Below are 26,576 nucleotides of genomic sequence, written 5' to 3'. Positions count from 1 at the left end.
AATGATGTATGATGACAAAGCTCCGACAGAAGCATTTCCACAGCCCTTACAGCAACACAGCCTCACCTCAGCTCTGCTTAGGTGCTGGCATGTCTGCAGAAGTGAGGGGGAAGGCACAGGGTCCCTAGCCCAGGCACAGTAGCTTATCACCCAGAAACAACTGCAGGGAAAGAGCATATATTCACAGCGTAGACATCTCCTTTGTCCTTTCTACCATGATCTGGGTGTTGCCTTGTTTCTTCTCTGTCCACAGTTTCCCTTCTGTTAGCTCTTTAGTAACAGCAACATGGAGAAAGCTAAAAATAAAGCTATATAAGCAACATAATAGGCATGCAATTGGATGTCTATTTTCTTTGAAAAAAATGATGCTTTATTTCCTGTACAATGGAAACTACAGTTTGATGTTACAACTATTGGGTTTTGACTGAATGCAGAAATTTGACTTAAACAATGACATTTCCCCCTGTATTTAGTATTACCATATGTCACTGATTATACATTTAAGTTGCAGAAATGAATTAAATTTCATGGCTTCCTCAAGTTAAGATTCTCTTGGAGTGGACTGTCTTTTGTTATTAACCAAAGTGCTTGGAAAACAGTTTAAATCAAACCAGCAGACTTTTGGTATCATTTCAGGAGAAAATTGGTTATCACAAACCAAGCGCTTAACTCATCATCATCCAGAAGGCTGGGTAAAGCTTTCCAAACCTGCAGTAACCATGGCCAGGATAGAGAAAAGGGGTTAATTCAACACCACAGACTCAGAGATGGGGGGGGGGGGGGGGGGGGGGGGAAGACACAGTGCACTGTTTGGAGCTCCTTTGCCTGGGGTCTTATTCCTTCTGCCTCAGAAGTTATCATATATCCCACATCTCAGTGCTTATTTCACTTACTTGGGGAAAGTATCTTCTCTCAGCTGGCTACAGAGCATTAGTGACAATCACGTTGCACACATGTTCCAGGAGAAGCCAGCCTTGTGCCTGCTAGATTTCTTTCTTTCTGGGGAAAAAAAAAAAAATCCAGATTTTCTTTACTCCTCCTGTTTCCCATCATGATTTGGATTGCTAACATTTCTATCCCCACTAGCAGTCCCCTGGTGGCTCCTGGCCCTTTTCTAGAGGACCAGCAGAGAGCAGACCCCCTGCACTCCCATCAGCCAGGAAGGAAGAGAATTGCAATCCACAGCCTCTGACTTCAGACCTTAAGTCAAGGTGATGTGAGGGGTCTTTACAAAACTCCCCATGTCCACACTTCCCTCCTCCTCCAGGTCCTGCCTGGACCTGCACAGTCAGAGCTGGAAGAGGACAGCCGTGATCAGAGATGTCACCACTGGCAGGGGTCGTGGAATTTGCAGGCTGCGACACAGAAACTGCAGAAGGAGCTCAGTGGTGGCAGACAAGGTATAAAGCAGAACCTGAGCAGTCCTGGTGGGCAGGAAGCAGGTTATTATTCCTAACCAAAGAGCAATCTCGTAAGGGAAGAACAGGTAAAAGAAGGAGGCTTCAGCATAAGAAGAAAACAAGGACAGCTATGCTGTGCTTGCTGAAGGACTCGCCAAGCAGGATACAGCCGGGACAGGCCTCAGTGAGAGCCTTGCAAATTCATGTCATACTTTGCCAAAGACTCAATCAATTGAGCATGTGCTAAAGCTCAGTTTGTTTTGTCTTATTTGGAGCTTTGGAAGATATTTCCTATCCTGACTCATTGAACACGCTCCAGCCACACACCTGCAACTTCTGGAGTGCATCCTCTCAGCAAGAGGTTGGCTAGCACGTCGTCACTTATGCAGGGCAAATCCTACTGAAAGCACATCAGACCACAGCTTTCGCACCAGTTTACTTTTACATGTAGCACATGTAAGCTAACATCTGGCAAGAACACAACTATGTCCTGATCGAGATGGAGCTCATCGCAACAGATGGTGTTTGATATTGGAGGAACAGGGCAACTCCACCCCAAACTAAGCATTACTTCTCTTCTGCGTTTTTACACCCTGTGGCCACATCTTTTGGGGAGTGGAGCTATTGTCGCTAAGGCTTTGCAGTCCCCTCGAGACCATATGCCACACTCAACCTACATGTCACTGTCTAGTCCTAACATCCAGGTTATTTTGCTCCCATTGAGGCATCTCAGTGCATGAAGCAGGATCCTGATGCAACTGTTACATTGTACATTAATATAACATGAGGTTAGCAATACTCTGAACCAGATCGTGCCTCCAGTGCAGGAGGAAACTTCCTCTCCAAGCACACAGTAGCTCTGCCAGCATGCATGCAAGCAGCACTGGTAGTTAGCAATCTAACAAGCAACATCTGGTGCCCATTTTGGGGCAAAGGATGGAAAAGCCAGCAAAGAACAGCCTCCAGTGCCACCTCTTCAAGACTGAGAGTTTCATCCTAAAGGGAAAAGCATTCAGAGGAGAAAATCCGGCATCGAAACGAATGTTTCTGTGACTCTGGAAGATACGAGATGTGACCAATCGTCTCTGCAGCTTTACACAGTCACTGTCCGAGATTTTTTTTGCCAGAGGTTCATTTTGCCAGTAGAAGTACGGAGAGAGATTGCCACCTTGTGGTTCCTCCTCCTGCAGTGCCATGTTTGGGTTTTTTTAATTGTACTAGCCTAGACCACTGGTTTCCAAACCACTGTCTGAGGATTTCTGACGACAAGGGTACTATAGGCAAGAATATTTTCCAAGTACTTACTCAACTAAAAAAGCAAGCCTGTAATTCACAGTCTTCAGTTCCTATACCGAGAAACTTATCACCAGAAAATCTTTCAGGAATCTAATCTGCAAATTAATAAAGATGAGTAAGTATTGGCATGGGTACACAGCTTCCAAACAGCGATCCAAAATGCTATGGCAGTGATGCACAAAACCAGATCGTCTTTACAGTGTTCTTGGCATAAGAAATCTGAGAGAAATTCAGTGCTGATGACAGCCTGCAGTTTCAAAAATTTGGGATGGTCTTGCACAGTAGTTCCCCCAGGGTCCTAGTAAGGAAGGAGCAGCCATGTGCTCATCCCCACCAACTGCAGAGAGAAAGGCAGGAGCAGACAGCTTGTACCTAGTCACTCTGGGTACTGTTTAGGACAGTTTGTGAGCTTTGTTCCTCAGGTGATAGAAGTTGGGGTAAAGTCTGCAAAAGGAGCTTACCAGTTGGCTCCTCTGTAAATTATGCCTAGGTAGAGCACCAGGCAGTATTTCCCCACTGGAGGTAGGGGAGAGTTAGAAAGGGGAAGATCAGCAAGAGCTTGTGAAGCAGCACATGGCCCCTGTGAAATCCCAGGGAATTAATCAAATTTGGAAAAAATTTAGTTGCGTCTCCCAGAGAGGGGGAAGAGTGTCTCCTAACACAGCAAGGAGCACAGATCTCCCCGGCAGCTTTTCACGCCTATCTGCCTGCTGACATACTGACACAGAAAGTGGCCCATTTTCATGGGTGCAACAATGAGTGAATAATCAGAATTTTTGGAGCATTTCCTTTTCCTCCACGACATTTTATGACCAGCTGCCTGTTTTGCCACTAGCGAGCCTGTTACAGTTGTAAGCGACTGACTCTTTTCCGGTTCCCCAGCCCCATTTCAAGGTTGTCGTGGATGTCAGTCCAGGGAAGACCCGAAAGTTTCCACAGTCCCTAAAAGCCTTCTTCAGCATATACTCCTGAAGCTGATAAATCCCGTTTGTGTATCACATTCTCCATCAGGTCTAGACATGAGAATAAATTGTAGTTACAGCGTGGTACATTTGTTTCCTAGCAAGACCGCAAACCTAATGACTATCCGCCCCCCATTATAAAAAAAAAAAAAAATTAAAAAAAATCACTCCCATAGGAAGAAGGGAGATGAATGTGAACTGAAGAGCTGGGCCTTGGCAAGTAACAGAGGGAGGCTGACCGCACACCCCAGCTCCAGGGACTGCCGGCGGAAGCCTTTCAGCAACCCTGGACCGCACAGCGCACGGGGAGGCGCAGCCCCCCGCGCAGCCCCCCGCACAGCCGGCCCTCGCGGGGCACCCGGGATGAAACCGGGAGCGAGCCCGGTGGCGGGTGGCTGGGGCAGGGCTCGCTGCTCGGGGCCCGCGGCCCTCTCTACCTGCCGCGGGTGGGGGCGGCCCCGTACCCCCGGGGATGGGCTCCCGGGCAGCCCCGCCAGCGTCGCGCCACTCTGTGGGGAGAGCGCGCGGTGCCGCCCGCCGTGGGGATGCTCCCGCGTGGGCCGTACGGGGCGGGAGGACGAGCCCCCCCCTCCCCCGCCCCGCGTAGGCCGTCCCGGCAGCCCCGCTCCGCCGGCTCCTCCCGCCGAGGCGCCGCGGGCCGGCTCCCGGTCGCACGTGGCGCGGCGGCTGCCCGCCCCCCCGGCCCACGTGTGCCGCCGCGCCGCGCCGCGCCGTGCCGGCTCCCCGCTGCAGTCCCGGTGCGGCGGGCGGGCGCTGCGGTGCCGGCGCAGCGGCATGGCGGCGGCGGCAGCGGGCCCGGGGCGCGGCGGCGGCGGCTGGGGCCGGAGCCGGGGCGCCGTGCTGCTGCTCTTCTTCTCGCTGTCGCCGCGGCCGCCGGCCGGGGCCGCCTGGCTGCTGGGGCTGCGGCCCGAGGACACGGCGCCGGGCCGGGTGTCCCTGGAGGGCGGCGCGGTGCAGGCGGCGGAGGGGAGCCGCTTCCTCCTGCGCCTCTACTTCCAGCCGCCGCCCGAGGGCAACGGCAGCCGCGGGCCGGCGGGGGAGCGGGAGCCGCGGCTGGTCTTCATCGAGGAGGCGGCTCCGGCGGCGGCGGCGGCGGCGGCGGGGGGGGGCAAGGCGGCGCGGGGCCCGGCGGAGCGGTGCCGGGAGCGCAGCGCCTGGGCCTCGGACGTGGAGGTGGTGGGGCCGCTGCGCTCGGGCGGGGCGGCGGGCTCGGCGCTGGCCGAGGTGCGGGTGCGGGAGCCGCGCAAGGGCGAGGCGGCGGCGGCGCCGGGCGGGCGGCTCTTCTCGCTCTGCGCCTGGGACGGGCGGGCCTGGGCGCACCACGGGGCGGCCGGCGGCTTCCTGCTGCGGGTCCGGCCGGCCGCCCCGGCGCTGGGCGCCTGGCTGCTGCCGCTGCCCGAGGCGGGCTGGCTGCGGGCGCTGGGCGCCCTGCTGCTGCTGGGGCTGTCGGCGCTGTTCAGCGGGCTGCGCCTCTCGCTGCTCTCGCTGGACCCGCTGGAGCTCCGCGTCCTGCGCAACAGCGGCTCGGCCGCCGAGCGGGAGCAGGCGCGGCGGGTGCAGGCGGTGCGCGGCGGCGGCGGCACCTACCTGCTCTGCACGCTGCTGCTGGGGCAGGCGGGGGCCAACGCGGCGCTGGCCGGCTGGCTCTGCGCCTCGCTGCCCGGCGGCGGGGCGGTGGCGGCGGCGGCGGCGGGCGGGCCGCGGGGAGCGCCCTGGCTGCCGGTGCTGCTGTGCGCCGCCGCCGTCTTCCTGGGCGGCGAGGTGCTGCCCTACTCGGTCTGCTCGCGGCACGGGCTGGCCATCGCCTCCCGCACCCTGTGCCTCACCCGGCTGCTGATGCTGGCCGCCTTCCCCCTCTGCTACCCGCTCAGCCGGCTGCTGGACTGGGCGCTGCGGCAGGAGCTCAGCGTCTTCTCCACGCGGGAGCGGCTGCTGGAGACGCTGCGCGCCGCCGGCCCCCACGGCGACCTGGTGCGGGAGGAGTTGGCCATGGTGCAGGGCGCGCTGGAGCTGCGCACCAAGGTGGTGGAGGACGTGCTGACGCCGCTGGCCGACTGCTTCATGCTCCGCGCCGATGCCGTGCTGGACTTCGCCACCGTCTCCGAGATCCTCCGCTCCGGCTACACCCGCATCCCCGTCTACGAGGGCGACCGGCGCGACAACATCGTCGACCTGCTCTTCGTCAAGGACCTGGCCTTCGTCGACCCCGATGACTGCACCCCCCTGCAGACTGTCACCCGCTTCTACCGCCGCCCGCTCCACTGCGTCTTCAACGACACGCGCCTCGACACGCTGCTTGAGGAGTTCAAGAAGGGTGAGGCCGCCGGGCCGCCACCCCCCGGGCTCCCCCTGCGCCCCTCTGCACCCCCAATGAGTCCCAGGTCAGCAGCCCCCACGGCCCACCCCGCGTGGCCTCCTGGCAGGACCCAGCAGGTACCGGGGATGCTGGGGGGAGCTGGGCCCTGCATGTGCTGGTGTGGCGGTGACCCTGGCGTCACGTGCTGGAACAGCCCCCGGGTGGATCGAGGGCCTGCAATGCCGGTCGTGCCTGTGATGTTATGGAGACTGTAAGGGCCTTCGGCCTCAGAGGTTGCTGGCTCAGCGGGTGAGCCCGTCCCGCAGGGCCGGTGTCTCTGCGGGGGCCTGGCAGCGTGGGCACGGTGCCTGCCTCGCACCCCTGCCCAGGCAAGGCAGCATTCGCCGCTCTGTTCTGCGCGGAGGAGTTTATGGCAGGAGATCCCGTCTTGTTACTCGGCTTTTGTGTTTTCAGCTTAGTAGTGAGAAGCAGGTCTAGAAAGTGTTTCTGTGCAAGCGATTTAAAGGAAGAACAAAAGCCTAAACCCTTACAAAGAGCTGTACTTTTTCTGCAGCTGTGACAGTACTCATAATGCAGCAGCTGCCAGCAGCCCCAGAGATGCTGAGAGCTGTATTTCATTAACCATACCTCGAGAATACACACAGCATGTGGTTTTTTCTCCCCCTCGCTGGAAATTGTGTTTTGCTGCATGTTACTCGGTAGGTCGTACCGTGGTGAGTGAGTCTTTAAGAAATGGCTGCAGCGGTGACATCCTGCATTATGTAATGCGGGAGGACAGCACTCAGCTCCCCAGGCTGCCCGGCGCCGCTCTGCTGCAAGCAGAGCTGATCATGTGAGAGAGGCCAACCTGGTCCATCCCAGATACAGAGAAAGCCTCTCTGTGAGTCACCTCCGTGCTCGTTTTTAGAGTCGGGAGGAGGGGAGGGAGGACGTTTCTTGTGCGCCAGCACGGGGATCGTCAGATACATGCAGGTCAGCATCCTCTCTGGAGATGCACAACTGTGTCCCCACCACCTCCTGGGATCACAGGGAGCATTCTGTCTGACACACCACCAACCCTCTCTGCCCCTCAGGACAACTGGAGACTCAAAACGGTGCAAATCAGCCAATTCCTGGGTTTTATACCGAGACTGTTAGCAAAAGCATTAAGATTGCTCTCTGGGTTCAACCTTGATGAGCTGCAGTATTTCCCCCCAACCCCATGCCTCTTCTAACATAACCAGTTCCCTCTCCTCTTCCTAATTCCTTATGCGCTTCACAGTTCCTTCTTAACTCTGGCTTCCCGCATGATACTACATTACTGAAGGTTCACCCGAGGTCCCTGCTACCTCTTCCTTGTCTAGGGAGTTTGGTTTTACCGAAGATGTCAGATGACTTTGGCACAGTCCCCCTTGGTCAGCCTCCCCTGCCCTTTATCTGATTTACTTTGATGCATTCAACTACTTCCCCCTCCCAATTTGCTCTACAGCCTGGTACCCTATGGATCAATAAACCTATAGAAATGGACTTGTGGTTGCTTAGCTCACTGCCCTTTGCTGTCCTCTCTGCCCTGCTTAAACAGGGGTGTTTTGTGTGTGGTGTTCCCTGAGCTGACAGGTGCGTTAACAAGCTTTGCTACCTGCCCTACACTTTCACATGCTAGTCCTCATCTCACAGGAAGATTATCCGTCCTTCTTCAGCTTTGCTCCATTAAACTCTTGGCCTTTCGCTTCAGGCTCTTCCTCCCTTACATCTGGTTGCCATCATGGCCTTCTGGGGCGTTTTGCTACAGCCCCTACATAGAGCTCTTCCTAAAACTTATTTCTGTTCCCATCTCATTTCTCCTTCTGTTTTCTCAATTATGTGGCTGAAAAGACTTGCTTTTGGTCTTAGTATCTAACTCAGCATGGTGTTTAGCAATTCCAGCTCTTCCCCCAAATGTTCTTCTCCTCAGGTGTTGCTGTTCTCTTCTAATTCATCTTTCCCCTATGTGTAGGCATTTGGTCACCCCCAGCATCCTGTGTCTGTAGATAGCCACCCCCCCAGCCAAGCCCTGAACCCCTCCTAAACTTTCTTTTCCTAGTTCTAAATACAGATTACCCTGCCAGCTCCCACACTGCGACAGACGTTCGCTCCCAGCTGCCTTCAGTCCCGTCCACTGCTGTTTCAGCCACGTTCACTTGACTATTTAATTTCTAAAATAAAGATTTCCCATTTGTAATTAAGAATCTTCATCACTGTCTCCTTTGCTGTGTCTGTTTGAATTATGGTGGAGTATCTTGTTTGATCCAATCAAGGTTGCTCTCCGTGGCCGGGTCTTCTGTGACACCTCTACTAATTAGAGAGTAGGCTGATTGCTTGTTGGCTCAGCGAGTGCTTAACGAAGGCATTCATCACTTTGCGCATCCAAAGTGCCTGCAGGACAGCAAATGCTCCCACTGATAAGGCCTGGTCTCTTTCTAGGAAGTTCAAGTCTCCGGTAAGGATGGGCATTGATAACCACCTCCAGGTCCTTAGGTCCCTGACAAACCTCTAGAGACACCTTGCCAGCTTTCTTTTCCTTCTCCCGTGATTAACTCCAACAGTTTTTGTATCCTTTATTTATTTTTGTTATTATAGTGTTTATACAAAATACTCATTAAATTTTATATCTTTCTTTCCTGGATAGCAATGTATACTTCTGATCTGTTTCACTAATGATTAATGTTCTGTCACATTCATTATACCCATAATGTCATTTTTTTTGCATAATGTATAAGTAACACAATTTCACTGCCAGAGCTCCTTGCCACAGTACACAAACATTTGTTCCTTCTTACTGAAGATGTCAAGGAATGATTAAATACAGCACTTTGGGACTCTTGCTCACACCTCCAGCAGCACTTTCTCTTTTCTGTCTCTTCTCCTACTCACTGATACCACACTATTATCCTTGTTTATCTGATGCATTTCTTTTCTCTCATTGTACTATCCTAGATAGGAAGATGATCAGCTTTTTTCCTCTCTGATCTTTTATAGCAGGGTTTGAAGGGAAGTTTTCCTTCATTGGTTTCTAGGTACGCTCACGCCTATCCTTGTGTGAGCTCAGTTCCATTAAGGCCCATTGACATTTGCCTTGAGTTTAATGCATAGATGAGTTGCAAATCCCCTCTCCCCGAGCAGGACCCTGTGTAGGTGGGATTACCCTCCACAAACCTGGGAAAGGGCACTTCTGTAGCATCAGCTTGCCAAAACATTTAAATTATATGAAAATAGTAGCATGCACTTCAGTAGCACCTAGAGAACTAATGGCCTGGTGTGGTTACAGGGCCCAAGAGCAGCTGTGAGCTCGTGGATGACAAAACCTGGCCCCTGTCCCATCACAGCAGAACTGGTCAAACCCTTCACATCTGCCCCTTCACAAGCCTACTGCTGCTGGCATTGTTTGATGTCTCTTTTGCCACTAATTCCTGGAGAAAGGTGGTTAAATTGGGGGCACTAATGGGAACTGGGAAGAACCCAGAGAAGGCTGCAAACAGCAGCAGGAGTGGGGGGGGGGGGGGGGGGGTAGCCTGCAATGGGATAGCTTGGACTTCAACCCACAGCCCGAAAGAGGAGGGCAGCTGCAAAAACTATTGAAAACCAACATTACAGCAGCATGAGACAGGTCCAGCTGAAAGAAGGAAATACTTGTGCTAGAAGATGGTTTTGACTTTATCTTCTCATCAAAACTCAGCAGAATGCACTATAACGAGATCTGGACACCCAATTTGCCATCTTTTCAGGCAAGCTAGACGGGGTCATTATAGAAGGCATGCATAGTTGTGCAGCATCTACATAGAAGTGCTAAGTGGAGGACACTACAGAAAATGTGTCCCCTCTTCTCTAGAAATAAGAAAATACGTACCAGCACAGTAACTTTGCCACCTGCAGCCTGAAAGGAGCTGAAACTACTGGAGTGAAAAAATTTGGAGACAATTTCTTGGCAATTGGTACTGGTACATCTCAGACTACCCACCTTTATTCTAGGCTCCCAGGAGGAAATACCTAATACACCAGGGAAATAACTGCACCATATTTAGCAAGCTAAAGCAATGTAGAGGGGCAGATGAGGTCCCAGTAAGATAAACTTCACCTTGGGAACATGGAGCTAGGAGGAAAGGTTTATGCATTCATTCAGCGTGAAACGCTGTGGGTGATGCAGTCTGTTTCTCCTCCATCCCTACAAAATAACCGAAGCAATGCGTGTTGCGGCTCCAGTCCTGTGATCTAACTCCTCATGGGGAACTCTTCTGTGAGGTCCACCTCCTTCTTCTGTAGTGCCTTTGGAAAGTTGTAGTCTTATCCCATTCCTGAATTTATAGATTTTGTTGACTAATTTCCTGGGGGAGTCTATATATAGCAGTGGCACCTTTTAGCAAGTAATTTTCCTCTGTGAGAGGAACAGTAGAAATTTTCTCTTATGTTCATTTTCCTGCAGCAGGGCAGAGGCTGACGTGCAGCTCAAATTAGCTTTCTGTGGTTTGGCATCTTTTAGGAGTTACTAAAAGTAAATTCTCCAAAAACAAACTTCCTGGCTTAGCAGGGAAAACAGCCTGTCCTGCAGAGGACAGCTCTGCCCTAGGGTCTGTCTTTGCTTTTCAAAATACTCTATGGCCTCTATTAGACTTGTACAAATTGAATGTAGCTGGAGAAGGTGCTCACACTTGCCAGGAACTGGGGCCAGTACCATTTCAGCTGCTTTTCTTATGGTCCTTCTTCTGAGCCTGCAGTCATTGCAAGCACAAAAGCACGAAGCACGGCTTGAAATTTAAATCGGCCTTCAAGAGATTTGTGCAAGCGTGATAGCCGCTATCTTGGGCACTTGGTGGGCTGAAGGAATGACCTCCCTAGCCAGTTGTATGGGTTAAGGAGCTCGTTGTTATTCAGGAACTATCCCGTACACCTCCCCGATGGGCGATTGCCAGGCTGAGAGTGGGTGAGGTGCTGATACACCTCACAAAGATGGCTTCAGTGACTCGTGCTGCAACTCTGCCTGAAACATTACTTTGCTTCCCCCCCTGCAAACAGTGCTAAATCTTACTGTGTGGATCCTGGGCTGCTTTACCCTGCCCCAGCAAGGCCAGGAACAGGCCTGCTCCGGGAGGGTGTTCAGCAAAGCAAGAGGGGAGCTGTGTCTTTGGGGGAGAGGGCACCCAGCCAGCCATCTCCCTTTTGGGAGCTGTCAAAGGCACCTTCAGACTGAGCTGTGGGAAAACATAAAGTGGCCTATGCTACAGACACCAATGAAAACAGTTTTGCATCAGCTCTTTAGAAGTTTTTTAGCTTCAGAAAGCCTCAGCATCCTTGGAGGCTTCCTTAGGCTCCAAGTAACATGCAAGGGAGCCCACCATTTGTGGGCAGGCAGGGTCATACCCAGGAGGTCAGAACCCTGTTGTACAGCAGTTGGAAGATGAGACTCCGTGTCCCCTCTAATATCCCCCTTACCCTCCTGATCTGTTTTGTCAATGGTAATACATCAGCTATTCCAAATATTCCATCTTTTTCCCAGTTTTCCTTAGGTTTAGGAAAAGCACCAAAGCAGAGTATGAGAAAAGCTTTTGTATTCTACTAGAGACAGATGTAAGCAGATGAAGTTCTCATGTCTGGGGAAGGTCTGGTTTAGATTAGGGTTTACAGTTTTCCCTTCACATAGCTCTGATTCCCCATAGAGCTGGGTGCCCCACAGCCCTCCTGGTTATTTCCCCCCTGTTTAGGTGTAGACGTGCTTTGCCTCCAGGTGCAATTCCTCAGGCATGTGGTTTCACCCTTGATGCTGAGGTGTGGTAACACAAGAGCACACTCACACACGTTTCCAGGTCAAGAAGTTCAAATCAGGGTCCCCACTTACTTCAGATGCAGGACTGCAAGAGGACACAGAGATGCTGGCAGCCCCTGGCCCAGAGAAGAGCTCTGATGAAAAGCACACAGAAAATAGATTTCAGTTACCTCATGGTTGTTTCACAAATCAACCTTATTTACCAATTACTCTTTTTTTTTGCCTTCCATTTTGTAGCTGTAAATGGTTCATGGCTTGTGCCTGTACCTTTGATCTCCTAGTAACAGCTTTAGGTCTTGCCATAAAATTCATGAAAATAAATTTCATGCTCAGAATGCTCATCCTGTGGAATGAGAGACAAGGCTAAAGCATCTTTAACATTCCTCTGGCAGAGCACCTACATAAAAAAATGATAAGGAAGTAGTCTGGGCTATATTTGCAGCCAACAGCAGTTTCTTTCCCACAAGTAAAGGCATTTCCATGTGTTCAGACCCTGTTCTCCCATCAGGGAGGACGCTTTGAGGTGGATCTATGAGCCCAAGGTCATTTAGGTACCTATGAAAAACAAGACTCCTAAAAATGGGCATAAAAGCTTTAGATATCTGTTCAGATGCTTGCTCCATCCGGAAGCTTTTGGCTGTTTATATTAGCTCTGTAATTTAGCATTTTGAGGCATTAACTTTCTACTGAAGCTGTTGTTTGAAAAGAGCAGATTTCATGTAGCTCATAAAGAATTTAGTACAGTTGTATCCCATGCTGAGCAGACACTTAATCACCTATAGACTTCCTGTGCGAGAGCAGTCCTGCGGAGGCCAGTGGAGCTATTCACAAAAGTGAAGTTAATTGCCCATTTGTTCTAGCATTTGCCAAACCAAGGCTTTGATTCTCCAGTGTTTCACTGTGCTTTCCTGCATCAGTGATAGCTCTGTAAAATTCACATGTGACAGCTTGCTAGTGGGGAAGCAGCTCACCCTTATAATTCATTTCGTTTGAGCTATCAAGCAATGGTTACAATAGCTCAGATTTTTGAATCAGTTTCACAGATCTTAAAGCTGGTTTAGATCAAGTTTGGGGTTTTGTTTAAATGATCTATCTCTCTCTATTGTACTCCCACTGAGGCAGACCTGCAGTGTAACAGCTCAAGAAGAGAACATGACACCCTCCCGTCCCACCCCGATATCCTTGGGTCTGTCCTTGTGCCACCCTCCCTTGGACATTGCTTCCACCTCATAAAATAGCCCAGCTTCTGCCCTCATACCTGCTCCAAATGCCACTGCTTTTGCTCTGGGCAAGCATGGCAGCATCCCCAATCCATGAGGGAACAAGCCATGACCATACAGGCAGGGCACCTACAAACCCTCCCTCCCCACTGTCAAATTTATAGGGTCTGTTAAAAAAGTGATGGGAGGAGACTCAGGACCCAGCCAGGTTGGGGGGCAGGACTTAGCAAACGATCTCCTGTCCCTCAGGTGGGAAATCCGGGCAAGTCAGCCCTTTCCCAGTGGGGGCCAGCTGGAGCAGCAGTCATTTGCACCCAGCTCTGCAAGGGATGGGAGTGGGTTTTGGGGTGTTTTGTGATCAGCTGGCCAGGCAGGGGCTAGGATCGGCTCAGTTGGTGTGGGCCAGGAGCAACCACATGAATTGCAACAATTTTCCATTGCTGGGTACCTGCTCTATCTCTAATGTGGATGTTAGCCTGGAAACCTAAACCTGGGGGTTTATGGTGTGGCTACAAGTGTTTATTTTCTGTGAAAATAAAGAACTCTTGAGCACTCTAACAGCCCTCCTGGCTCTGCCCCCAGTGTAGTGAAACTGTGGGTCTCCTCCCAGACTAACAGTGCTGGGTTATTTCTAAATAATCTCATTTGTCGCTACGTGAACATGGAGCTGGAATCACATTTCTCTGAGGCTGCTCTAGAGTAAATTACAGTGTTGATGTAGGTGTTTGGCCAAAAAAGAATTGCCTCCATTACTCACTGACTGCCTTTAAGTAGCACCTAAGCTTTTTGTAAGGGCTCGGTGGTTTTGGGTTGCATGTAAATGTCATTAACAACAAGCTTTCGGCCAAAAGAAATAACTTCCCCCCTCTCCTCGCTCACCCGAGGACTTGTAGGAGACCAGATGGCCCCAGTGTTTGGGAGCGGGGTTTGGCAAAGGAGACATTTTCAAAAGTTGGACTTTGCTAAGATGAAACGTAGCTGTTGCTGCTGTCTTGCGGCCAACTCTGCTGCTTTTCTCTTTTTAAGTCTCAAGTCATGTTGCTTTATTACCCACTGAACAGACAAGATGCACAAACCCATGTACGAAAAGGAGTGAAATAGCCCAGTCCAAAGAACATGCTGAATTTTCAATGCCCCGAGGCTATTGATTTGGTTTTTTTAAAGTGCATCTCAGTGCTACTTGCTGCGATGTTATGTTCTAATTCCGTAGGCGTGGGAGGCAGCGAGCTGCTCTCTGAAATCTTGCAATAAAAGCTTGGTATGAGGAGGAGGGAATTTATACTGTGGAAAATGCCCAAGCCTTGCTGTGAGAAATATATAGTACTGATCTTCGGCTGAGAAATATCATTTGCTCATCTCAGATCCAGGGCAGGGTTATTTGAAGGTCGCGTGGTCCCCAGCAAGATGTGTTTGATGGGATTGCTGGGCTGCCCTGGATGCGTTCATCCCTGTCCCTTTGTGGGGATGAGCCAGAAGGCACCAGCGGGTGAGGAGGGAGCTGTGCAGCAGGCAGGAGCCCACCCCTATTGCATCTTTATACATAAACACTGTTCCCATCCCCTCACCCAGAGCAGCAGGCGAGTTTGTCAGGGAGGGTTTATGGGAGAAGCAGATGCAGAAGCAGCTGCATAGCAGAAGGGACCTGCCCCCCTTTTGGGTGACTGTTGCTGTTCAAGGACTTCAGCTCTGGGCCTGTGGGGAAAATAAGGTGTCTTAGGTTTCTGGAGGTCCCTGCAGTGCCCACGGTACAGTTGGGTTTGTGTAGGCATTGCAACAGGAGACCCCAGGGATGCAGAGCAAACAGAGGGAGGCGAAATTGTTGGCTGTGGGACTGATGAAGGACATTTTTAACATTTTAAGTAAAACTAGAGGTTCAGAACCTGTGTGCACTGCTGAGCAGCGTAGGAGCCACAGGGGCAGTAAGAAAGCCAGTGCTGTTCATTGGCAGATCCAAGAATACATTGGAGCTAGAAACCCAGAAGTTGTTTGTGGCTTGGAAGTTGGGTTCTGGTCAAGCTGCTGAGCAGGAGCATAAATCAGAGCAGACAGTAAAGGAAGGGAGAAGTTGAAGAAGTCAAAACAGCTTACAGAGAGCTGGACGTGCAAAAACAAATAGCGATGTTTCAAGTATGCCAAAAGCAAGAAGCCTGAGAATGTGTCAGCAGAGCTGCCAGCTTACTGGGGCAAGTGAGGAAACTGAAACTGTGATTGAGAAACACTGCGACTTCCAAGCAGGAGTCACCATCATTGCAGCTAAAGGTCCTGGTCCCGGTCTGCTTGTTTAAGGTAACGGAGAGGAGGGGCTGTCAGGGGCAGGGGTTGGAGAAGACGTTCAGGTGCAAGCTGATGGCTTGAAAAGCATTCAGCCTCTGCATCCAGATGGTTCACCCAAGAGTTCTGCAGGAGCTGGGCTGAAAGCTGCAAACAAACATACGCATTTCTGCATTAAAACCAGCTGCCGTTCCAAGGAGCTGGAGGCTTTGCCTGTATTTTAAGAAAAGCTTTAGGATCAGTCCAGACAGTGATGGATAGAAAGATGTGGGGGAGCTGTTCCTGGCAGTTTGATAGGAAAGATAATTAACAACAGAATGAGAAAACACCAGGAGGATGAGGGAAGCCAGTAAAGCCCAAGGACATGCTCACATTTCTGTGTTGGAGGACACTGTCTCATTGCTCTGTTAAGAGTTTTGTCATGCCAGTGAAGCTGAGGGTAAGCAAGAAGCAGCTGGTATAACGTACACTTCATTCCTGCACAGGAGGCTGTCAAAGAGCTAAACAGACTGACTCGCAGCAGATTGCCTGGGTAAAGAAAGCAAGCGGCCCCAAAAAAGAGCCAGGCAGAGTCCCATGACACCTAGAAATCAGCCTGGGGAGTAGCAGCCCTGTTAGACTGGGCTGTGTGTCCAGCCCTTCTCCTTGGGTTAGTGCGGTTGGGGTGGGTTTGGGCGATAGTGGCTGCTTCTGAGGTTTGGCTGTGATCTGTGCCTACCACCGAGCCCTGTCCGCCTGCCAGCCCGCCGTGCTGGGGGACCCCTCTCTTCTGGGGTGGGGGTCTCACTGCCGCTCTGCTCTCCCCTCGCAGGAAAGTCCCACCTGGCCATCGTGCAGCGGGTGAACAATGAAGGGGAAGGAGACCCGTTCTACGAGGTGATGGGCATTGTCACCCTGGAGGATGTCATTGAGGAGATCATCAAGTCCGAGATCCTGGATGAGACGGATCTGTACAGTTAGTGTCCCAGAGCAGCTACTGCGGTTGCAGGAGCCAGGGTGGGAGCCCGCACAGAGAGACAGACATGTGGGTAGGAAACAGGCCAGAACAAATCGTGGTCCTTCCCCAGAGCAATTCAAAGTCATGGTGGGAAAAACAAGAGTGATGGAGAGATGCTGGTCAGATGTCAGGGAGTCTTGAATGCTCCAGATAAGAGAAGCACCAGCATCAGCAGCCGGTGGTGGGGCAGGGTCTGACCCAGGGACGCATGTGTTGGCCATGAAGTGCCCATGGGTGGTTCCCAAGCTCCTTTCCAGCTCAGGTGATGCATCTAGCCAGGGCAACCCAGGATGTGCTCCTGAGAAGGAAGCGTGTTCCACCATCCTGCTCCCTCCCTCCACCCCAAGGCTGTCATGCATGGCACTTTTTGTGCACCTTGCTGAACTGGCTGCTGCTCCACAGCAGCCCTGCCGTAGGGTGCAGCAAGACATGCCTCTATATACATGTGCATGTGGTATGGGGCTCTGCAGCTGCAGTGGCTTTGTGGCTGCTGCAGGCAGGCGACCGCTCTGCTCTCTGCCCTGCAGCAGACAATCGGAAGAAGGAGCGGGTGCCCCACCGGGGACGCAAGCCCCAGGACTTCTCCATCTTCAGGCTCTCAGACAGCGAGATGAAGGTGAAGATCTCCCCACAGCTCCTCCTGGCTACGCATCGGTTCATGGCAACAGGTACCCTTGCCCTTGTGCAAGCCCTGCATCTCCCTGCAGCAGCACCAGCCTTGCAGGACATCCCTGAGCTGTTCCTGGGTTGGTCTTCCCCCATCAGCGAGCAGTTCCCACCTGCCTGGACCCCCCCCCACCCTGGGCATCCTGCTGCTCCACCATCATGGGTCTGTGTTTGGGTCCCCTCAGTGCAGTGGGGTGCTCAGTGCAGTGGGGTGGTGAGGCTGAGGCTGTGCAGCTCAAGATGAGGGGTTCCCGGCAGCCTTGACCCCACTGAGTGACTGTGTGTTGCCTCCCCTCTAGAAGTAGAGCCTTTCAAGTCCCCCTACCTCTCCGAGAAGATCCTGCTGCGGCTCCTGAAACACCCGAATGTCATCCAGGAGCTCAAGTACGACCGAAAGAACAAGAAGGCGGCAGAGCATTACCTCTACCAGCGCAACCGCCCCGTTGACTACTTCATCCTCATCCTGCAGGTGCCTGGGGCAGTGGCAAGCAGAGGGTGGCCTGTCTCTCCTTGCCACCTTGCTCTGGGCTACTTCTGCCAGCAGAGATGCCCGTCTTCTCATACGGGGCGGCAGGGGTCCCTGCAGCCCTGGGTGGGTCGGTGGCCAGGAGCACGGGGTGCCTGTCTGAGTGGGTTTTCCTTTTCCTTCCAGGGGAAAGTGGAGGTGGAGGTTGGCAAGGAAGGGCTGCGGTTTGAGAATGGGGCATTCACCTACTACGGTGTCCCTGCCATCATGGCTGTCATCTCCTCAGGTAAAGGCTCTGCGGGCTCCCTCTGGCCCTGCCTTCGCTTCTGCAGCCTCCACAGGGCTAAGCCAGCTGGTGGCTAGGAGAAGGGGCTGGCCGTGGGGTGGGGTGGCCCTGCTATGGGGCGCGGGGCAGGTGGAAGCCCTTCCTCTGTGATTCCTACACCTCCAACTGTCATTACAGATAACGACGTGCGGAAAGTGGGCAGCCTGGCTGGATCCTCTTTCCTGTGTAAGTATTTTGGGACAGGCTGGGGCTCTAAAATCTCTCTTCTGTGGCACTGGCCGGCTGGAGGAGGGATGGGTTTGCATCCCGCACAGAGCAGCTCAGACTCCGCGCTCAGATCACCCCCTTTAAAAACCTCGGTGGAGAAACAACATGCTGAGGGACCAATGCAGCAGAGTCCCCGCAGAGGGACTTGGAGTTCCCTTTGAGGTCCCTTTGAAGTCCCTTTGAGGTTTCAGCCATGTGCTGGATCCCTGTGGGTGGATCCCAGCACGGCTGGCACTGCAAGGGGCACTGCAAGGGGCACTGCCCACAGGCGGCAGCATGCCCACGCAGATGGGAGCAGTAAGCCCTGTGACTTCTGGCACGGTGCATCTAGGTCTCAGCGTAACATCTCTGGACCCGTTCCTGTTCGCGAGGCTTGGAGCACAGGCTGAACACGGGTCCCACGCCGGGGGAACAGGGGCTGCTCGGGAATTGCAGAGATGGGTCAATTTACTTATGAGCTGTTCGCACATGGTGGTGGTGGAAATTAGCTGAGTTAGAAGTAGATGTCCCGGTCCCGATAAATTCCCTGCCTGTAGAGCTGATGGGTTAATGAGCAGATCCCCTGCTTGCAAGAGTTAAGAGGGAGCTCTGATCAGGGGAGACTGTGAGCCCCCCCCGCCTTCTTTGCTGATCACCCCTGCAAACATGTAGTGCCTGGTGGCTTGGGAGCAGGCAGAGGTGCTGCCCACCCCCAGTCCGGCACATCCGTCATCCCAAGCCCCAGATGTTGCAGTGCTGATGGTAAGCCGAGGATGCGCTGGGTGCCTAATCAAAACAAGAACCCGCTAAGTTCAACCTTTAGGGAGGTGTAGGGAGAGTTGTCACGGAGAGAAGAGGGAGAGTCCCTTGGGGCAGGTGACTGTCACTCCCATGCGTTCCAGTCTGCGTGCAGCTCTAAGGCTCACCTATTTCTTGCTGCCTGCTTTTCTTCCATTCGAAAGGCTGGCTCGTAGGCTGCTGGATTAACCCTGCAGTGTGCATTCCTGCTCCCTTGTGCTTGGTTTGGAGAGAGGGAATAAATAGTGTCCTGTTTCCCCTGGGACGTTGCTGCATGGCCTGATGCCCCCGTGCCCTCGGTGACCATCCCCAGGGCCCTGCTGGGGCTCAGGCAGTGAGTACTGCCTGTGGGCCACGGGACAGGCAGGGCACGAGCCACGGTGGGAGCCGTGTCGGTGCGGCCACGCGTGTCCACAGTGCTGCCTGCCGGGATGCTGCTGCTCAGGGCTCCTTTGCTCTCCGTGCTTGCGTGTGATGCTGTGTCACAAGATGTTTTCTGCCACCCTGCCTGCCACAGGATGCAGGACGTGTGCGGTGCTGCACCCCTGGCCAGCAAGGAGGCCGGGTGGGAGGCAGAGGTCGCGGGGCATCTCCCTTGTTGGGCTGGTGGCCTCCTTCCTCCTTGAAGCAAAGCCCAGCAGAAATGAGTGCAAGTAGTGTGTTGCAGCAGAGAATTCAGACGTTAACCCTTCAGCATTTAACAATTTGTTATTAATTAACCATTGTTATGCAACCTTTTTATCGCCAGGCGATCTTTGGCATTGGCGGCCGGGGCAGGGGTGCAGCGGCAGAGACCCGGTACAGCCAGCCCCGTGGTGGGTCGGGCAGTGAGAGCAGGGAGCTGGCTGGGGTTAAACCACGACAGAGTGCTAGTGGTTATCAACCCGTCCTTTGCTCCCAGCTGGATGAAGTTGTTCTGGGCAGCGCTCCGTGCTGGTGCCTTTGCTTGGACTTCTATTTGCAGAAGGTTTCGATCCAGGGGAGGACACGGAACAGGAGTTACTGGGCGAGGAGCAGGGAGATCAGAAGGAGGGGGCTGCAGGGCAAATTTCCTGGAGGTTTTACCTTCGAAGCAATTTAAAAACACTAATCACATAGGCAGCAGACAGCTCCCAGAGCGTTGCAGCCACACTGCGGGCGCAGTGGCTGGAGGGAGGGCAGTGCCGCCCCAAGCAGGAGGGCCGGCAGCTGGGGAAAGCGTGGCCATGCCTGGAGGAGGGCACTGGCAGCCAGTGGGCTCAGATCTCCCACTGCTTTCGAGGTGGACGCTGCCAGCAGTGAGAGGAAAGATGAGGCACGAGGAGGTGTTAACAAGTGCATCGCTCACGCTGTGTGCCAGTCTCTCCATGTTCCCCGTGGAGCCCTGCACCCCTGTGGCATGGCCCAGGGGTGCTGTGGAGGGCAACAGGGCAGCTCCCTGCAGGCAGTGAGTCACAGAGAGGGGGAATGCCTGCCCTTGAAATTGTCACTGCTGCTGTAACCCATGGCAATAAAACGTGGAAAGTGAATGTCCAGGGATTTGCCCTGTCTGTGTGCCTGTCAGGCACCGCGGGACACGGGATCCTGGCTTCCTGTGGTTTCCACATGGAGCAGCTCCCGGTGGAGGACTCTTCTCAGCATCGCCCCGAGTCTGTTGAGATCCAGGGCCTTGCGGGGAGCTGCAGGCAGCTGGGCATGAATGCCTTTGCTTTGCATCATGCTGAGGGGCTCCTGCCAACCCCTGCCTGCAGCTGTGGGGCTGTGTGGAGGTGCGAGCTGTTGCAGACCACATTCCCTCTCCGCCACCTGCCTGCACACACAGAAGCATCCCAGATGCCAAGCGCAGTGACTTAATTTAGCTTCCACCCATCTCCCAGGTGGCACAAGCTGACCACAAAGTCCCCTGGCAGCAGCTGGCGACAGGCTGGAGCAGGGTGCCAGCACTCAGCTGATGGGAGGAAGATGCTTTCTGCCCTCACCGTGGCTCTAAGATGTGTGGCTGTGCAGACAGCCCTGGCAGGAGCTGGTCCCCCCCAGCCTCACCTCCTCTTACCTCATCACAGAGCAGCCTGTTGATTTACAGCATTCAAGTTGGTGTCCCTGCCAGTGTCCTGGTCCCTGCAGCTGGCAAGTGCCTCTGCAGAGCAGAAGCAGGAGGGTATAAGAGGGGTGGGAAGGGATACTGGAGGCAGTGGTGGGAGCCCAGCCCTGGGCTGCTGGCACATGATTCTTTTTCTCATTCTTCCTCTTGGTCTGTCTCCCACCCTCACCTCTGTCTCTCGCCTTCCCCCATCCCCTCCTTCCTTCCTCCTCCCTTTCTCTCTGCAGTGCCAGTCTCAGTGTCCCGTACCTTTGCCTTCAGCAGAGGGGACTCCCTGGCTGGCTCTCCAGGTAATGGGCATGGTTTTGGGAAGGGACCTCTGCATGTGCCAGGCTCTTTCCAGCTCCCTGTGCACGGTGCACCAAGCCCCCTCCACCCTGCATGCCGGGCAGCACCCAGAGAGAAGCACCCAGGGAACCCCACTCCAGGCAGCCCCTCGCTAGTTGGAGCACGGGTGGCAGACGGGGGACAGCAGCCCTGTCCCTGCTGCAGCCTCCCTAGTAAGATGCAAACCCTGGGAAGAACAGGATGCGGGTAAGGAGGAGCCATGGACAGCTCGGGCTTTTGGTGCGCAGTTCTGTAACTTCCTGCACTCGGTGCTTGCGTTTTCTTGCCAGTTGCTGCTTCTGACAATGGTTATCCGCAGCCCTGCATGCACGCTGCTCTACTTCGCTTGCTTTCTGGCAATCCGGGTAATAGAAGGGCGTTTTAGCAGCAGAGCAAAGTCAGCAAGATGTTGACGTCACCCATGTAAGGAACAAGCTGCCTTTGTTCCCTAATAAATCACTGACCAGACAAAATCCATCATGCCGTATGTCAGAGGCCATCAGTCAACATGAGTGACGGGCCAGCTTGCTGTGGCAGCCTCTGCTCCTGTTCTGTCAGAGTCAGGGTGGACAGGAGCGTGCCCTCGAGGCAGGTTAAGTAAACCCTGTGGGCTGCCAGCTGCAACCAGGAGAATTTGTGCCAAATGCCATGCAGAAGGCCTGTGTTAGCAGGAGAGCTGTCAGTCAGTCAATGTGATGGGCAGGTGGCAGGCAGCAGCCCTAACCTCTGCTGCCGGCGCCAGGTCGGATGCCTGCCTGCCCGGTCCCTTTGTTTTGCGTGGGGCTGGCACGGCACAGAGCCTCTGCCGCCAGCATGCACCGAGGAAGACCCCCCCCCACTGCAGGTCCCTGTAGGGCCCCTGCCAGCCCTGGTGTTCGTGGGGCACAGCCGCCAGAGGTGACCGGTCCACCCTGGCCCTGCGCCGGCACCAGGGACCCGAGCGGCACCACGAATGAGAGTGAGTGTTTGCCTCTCTGCCGTCCCGTCCCGCAGTGAACAGGTCACCGTCGCGGTGCAGCGGGCTCAACCGCTCCGAGTCCCCCAACCGGGAGCACAACGACTACGGGGGCAGCACCACGCAGCTCCATAGCAGCAGCAACAACATCTACACACCTGACTACTCTGTGCACATCCTCTGCGACGTGCAGTTTGTCAAGGTACCGCGGAGCTGGCAGGGACTGTCCCACCCCAGCCACCCCCTGCCCAGGCACCCTCTCGCTCTGCTCTGCCCCGGGAGCCTGGTGGGTGCCCAGTGGGTGCTGGGGAGTCCCGCACTCCTGCTGTCCAGGGGTTTGGTGCCATTAAGTCACCGGGAGGTCCCAGTGGGGCTTGGTGCCCACTGAGCTGGGCATGCATGTCTGTGTGCCCAGGTCACCCGGCAGCAGTACCACAACGCGTTGGTGGCCAGCCGCATGGACAGCTCGCCGCAGTCCCCCGACATGGAGGTCTTCGACAGGGATTCAACCAAGGCCTCGACCATGCGGGGAACCCCACAGACGCCCAAGGAGGACCCCACCACTCTCCTGAATGAGAGGAACAGCATCATGTGTGAGTCACCCAGCAGCATCCCTTCCCTACCACAAGCCAACACCACACGTCCCCCGGGAGGGCCGTGCGGGGACCCACTGGCATGACAAGCATGCCACCGCAGAGACACAGTTGCACATGGACTGGGGCACGTGGGCGTTTGCACACACACACCTGTGGATGCTGTTCTGTGCCTGCACACACACACAGGTGCAAGTGTGCAGGCGTGTAATTTCTCATTGCCACGCGCTCGTGTTCCCTGGGGGTCCCTGGCACTGGGACCCGCTGTCGTGGCTGGCGTCCTGCTGCGTCCTGCTCCAGGGCACAGCACCTCGCCACCCTGCTGCCATGCCTGCCCTGTGTCCCTGCAGGCTGCCGCTCTGAGGGGCTGCGCAGTCCCAGCGAGTCGGTGTTCCTGCGCATGGAGGGCATCCCCTTCATCCAGGAGGAGCTGGCTGACAACGAGGAGAACAGCAAGCGGCAGAGTGAGCATGGCCAGGGCACGCACACACACATGACCCTGGGGGTGGCGAGGGCTGCGGTGCCTTGGGACACTACAGCCACGCTGGGCTTTTGCAGACAGTGAGTGCTGTGGCACTGTCCTGGAGGCAGAGTCCCTGGGGAAAGAGGCCGGCACCAGCTCGTCGCCAATTAGCTCCGAGGAGACGCTGGGCAGGAGGCTGCTGAGATCCCTCAGTGAGTGACTGACCCAGGGAGGGAGCACCCAGGGGGAGAGCTCTGCCCCAGCACCCCGCTGGCCAGGTCAGCTGCTCCCCAGCCCCGTCCTGGGGACACCCTGCATGGGGCTGGCTTGGAGCAGGGGGGCAGCCCAGTTCCCTGGCAGTACCCCAGCAGCAGGCAAAAACTGCACCTAGGGCTAGCTCAGGCAGAGCCAGCCACCTGGTCCCAGCCCAACTCTATGCACCCCCCCATCCTGAGCACCCTTGGCCCCCAGCACCCCAGCCCTAGGCACCTTTGCTGCTGCAGGTGGGCGCAAGTCACGGTCATCACCGGAGGAAGAGAAGATGCCAGAGGAGAGCTCCAATCTCGCCCCATTAATCACCTGAGCAGCAGCGTGGCCAGAGCACAGTGCTGGAGGCCCATGCAGACTGGAGGTAGGAACCTGCCTCTTGGTGCAATATTCCTTCCCCAGCAAATGGGAAGTTGCTCAATTTTAATAGCATAAAATCAAGTTTCAAGCAGCAAAGCCAAACAATGTGGCTTGGAGCCCATGCAGGTACACATGTCGTTGGGGGCTGGAGCAGTCTCAAGGGATGTAGCAGCAGACTCCAACCATCCTTGGGGCAGGAATGGATGTTGGAGACAGAGCGAGACCCTGACTCATGTTTTTGCAGCTAGAAACATGTGTCTGCACCAATATCCCTAAGTCTGGCTAGGAAAGGTGCTGCAGGCTTGAGCAGCAGCAGGTCAGGGAGGGCAAGCTCTGGCCGCCTGTACCAGGCTGCGCTTGTGTCTTCCAGGTCTGCAGCATGGGGGTCTCCTGCCGCGAGGCTCACGTTCAACAGCAGCAGGTCTGCACTTGCTCGCTGCCTGCCTGCCCACCCGCCTGCCCGCTCGTGCCGCCCCTCCCTGCAGGACTTGCGCAGAGCCCCATCCCCAGGCGAGAAACGATGTGCCCCCGGCGGGGCTGAACCACCCAGGCGGCCTGGACCAGCTAGCTGGAGTCCAAGGGCCCTTGCCCAGCTGCTCCCTGGTAGCAACTGGTCTCAAGGAAGAGGTGGAAAAAGGAAAGGTAGAGAAGCGTCTGGCACGACGTCCCTGCGGGCAGAGCAGGGAGGGGCGGCCCAACCCAGAACTGCCCTTAGCATCATTTACCATCCCCATCCCAGCAAGGCCTGGAGCCCCTTGGTGCTGGGTGCTGCACAGATGCGGTCTCCACCATGAGGAGAACGTGCTGTTTGGGGGGTGCCACATACAGCTCAGGGCCCCAGCACGCGTTTGTGCCATGCCTAGTGACGTGCATACTCGCAGCACCTTGCGCATGCTGACCATCGACACAGCCCAGCACTCCCGAACCCCTGCTAGGCACAGGGCAGGGAGCCCAGCTCACCGCCAAGCGCAGCCCCCCTCCCTGGGGAGGGCCGCTCCATGCTGCATCGAACCATCCTCCTCTCCGCACATGGCTGCCTGTGCGAGGGAGGCTCGCGCTGAGCCTTTGGGTTGGTACAGACCAGTCAGTAGTTTTTGTAGAGGCTGAACGCAACGGGGATATTAACATTAAAAGTGATTTCTCCCTGAGTGATGCCCTGTCTGTGTCAATGGGTATAGGGAAAGACATGCTAACCTCTCCCACCAGGCCAGGCTGCCCTCATACCTGCGGCCAGAGGTGCCTGGCATAACAGGACTCAGAATTGCTGAAGGGAGCAGGTGGAGGACCAGGTCAGCAAGTGCTTCCCAATTTCTCCCTGTAAACCTGGGCTCCCTGTCACTTGCTGCCAGGAGCAGTGCAGAGTTACACTATAGCAGTGCAGACAAGGACTGGGGAAGAACAGGAGTTAATATCCTGCCATTGCAAACACAATAGTGGGATACACATGCTGGAGTACAGCCTGACAGATAACGATAGAAATCTCATAGTCCACCAATGCTGATAAAACTTCAGCTGGAGTAACTGCATCCCTGTCTGGGCACTGCCCTTCTAAGGAAACACACAGCAATTGAAAGGAGGCCAGAGGAAAGCAAGGGCTGGAAAACAACCTACCCCAAAGGCTGAAGGAAACAGGGTCGCTTAATCTTAACTCGTGAAGGATGTGAAGGGGAGAGAGGAAGTTTTCAAATACATAAAAAGCTGTTGCAAAGAGGAAAGGAATAATCTGTTCTCTGTTGCCATGGTAAATGGGATAATGGGTAATGAGCTTACACCGCAGAAAAGGAGAAATTTAGGTCACTCGTTAGGAAAAACAAGGCTGGTAAGGCTAGCAAAGCACTGGTACAGATCACATGGCGGGGGGTAAGCCAGGCTCCACACCTAGAGGTCTGCAAGGACAGAAGTGTAAGCAAATGTCAGAAATAACAAAGGCAGAGTTGATTTCTTCAACTCCTTCTCCTGAGATCACCCCTAGAAGTCATCCTTTAACAACCACTACCCCATCATCCCAGCTGCAGGTGGGCACCAAGAGGACAAAAAGCTCTGCACCTGCACAGAGGAAAGGCTGCCTCTGCCTCACTCTCCTATGTGACATGAACACTAATCTGAAAAGGACAAATGAGACCCGTGCACTGTCTCTCTGCAAACACAACACAGGAACAAAGCACCATTTTCACCTTTACTGTCTAAGCGGCAGCACAAGCAAAATCCATCAGGGCAACAGTGGGTATTGCTAACTGACTCAAGGAAAGGGGCTGTTCCCCTTTCTTCACCAAGACCTTGGCAGGAGGCTGCTCTGTCAAGGTGGTGATATCAGCTCACAAATAGATCTGCAAACAGTGACTGCAGAGAGCAGAAGCAGATGGTCCCAGCTCTTTTTCAGTGCCAGAAACACACGCTGTTGCTGGCAGGTCCCACTGAAGCCAGGGGGAGTAGGTGGCAGTTCACCAGGGGCCTGCTGAGAAGGAGGAACAGGAAAGATCTGCTTTTCGACACATGAGCAGCAGGCCAGGAGCTCTGGGCCAGGGAGAGGTGGCCAGATGGCCGGGTAACACATGACCATCCAGAAAGCAAGCACATACAGATGGACAGGATGAGCTGGACAGCACAGGGCAGGGGGACAGAAAGAGGAACGCAAGACGGATGTGGGAGGAACTGGTCAGCTTCACATAGAGCCACAAGGAGCTCTTAGCTACACTCTCCCAATAGAACTGTGCCCCATTAGTAGCAACCACGACCATCAGAGATGCAACACACCATGAGGGAGAAAGGGAAGGCCTTGAAACAAACTGAGTAAGACCCAGTGGACAAA

General features: G+C 54.4%; 1 protein-coding gene across 7 annotated transcripts; it reads left to right on the top strand.

Moving 5' to 3' along the window:
• The first annotated feature begins 4,322 nt into the window (after nt 1-4,322).
• CNNM1 (cyclin and CBS domain divalent metal cation transport mediator 1) lies at nt 4,323-24,915 on the top strand. Of its 7 annotated transcripts, XM_069796730.1 has the most exons (13): nt 4,414-5,993; nt 16,075-16,218; nt 16,788-16,928; nt 17,226-17,395; nt 17,579-17,678; nt 17,856-17,903; nt 21,030-21,092; nt 22,123-22,286; nt 22,500-22,677; nt 23,028-23,141; nt 23,236-23,352; nt 23,644-23,771; nt 24,138-24,278. In XM_069796730.1, exons 1-12 carry the CDS (start codon nt 4,454-4,456, stop codon nt 23,721-23,723), a joined length of 2,859 nt encoding a protein of 952 aa, XP_069652831.1. In that variant the 5' UTR covers nt 4,414-4,453; the 3' UTR covers nt 23,724-23,771; nt 24,138-24,278. The 7 variants fall into 7 exon arrangements, with proteins under 7 accessions (XP_069652829.1, XP_069652834.1, XP_069652833.1 ...); XM_069796728.1 differs by lacking the exon at nt 23,644-23,771 and having other exon boundaries at nt 4,323-5,993; nt 24,138-24,915; XM_069796733.1 differs by lacking the exon at nt 23,236-23,352 and having other exon boundaries at nt 4,323-5,993.
• The last annotated feature ends 1,661 nt before the right edge of the window (nt 24,916-26,576 follow it).

Source organism: Haliaeetus albicilla, chromosome 11, assembly GCF_947461875.1.
Source record: "Haliaeetus albicilla chromosome 11, bHalAlb1.1, whole genome shotgun sequence".
NCBI lineage: Eukaryota > Metazoa > Chordata > Aves > Accipitriformes > Accipitridae > Haliaeetus > Haliaeetus albicilla.
This window is presented reverse-complemented; position numbering and strand designations above follow the sequence as displayed.

Coding starts and splice junctions, on each gene's coding strand:
- CNNM1 (XM_069796728.1), top strand. CDS start 4,454: ATGGCGGCGGCGGCAGCGGGCCCGGGGCGCGGCGGCGGCGGCTGGGGC. Junction 17,396..17,578: donor ACTTCATCCTCATCCTGCAG/GTGCCTGGGGCA, acceptor TTTTCCTTCCAG/GGGAAAGTGGAGGTGGAGGT. Junction 17,679..17,855: donor CATGGCTGTCATCTCCTCAG/GTAAAGGCTCTG, acceptor CTGTCATTACAG/ATAACGACGTGCGGAAAGTG.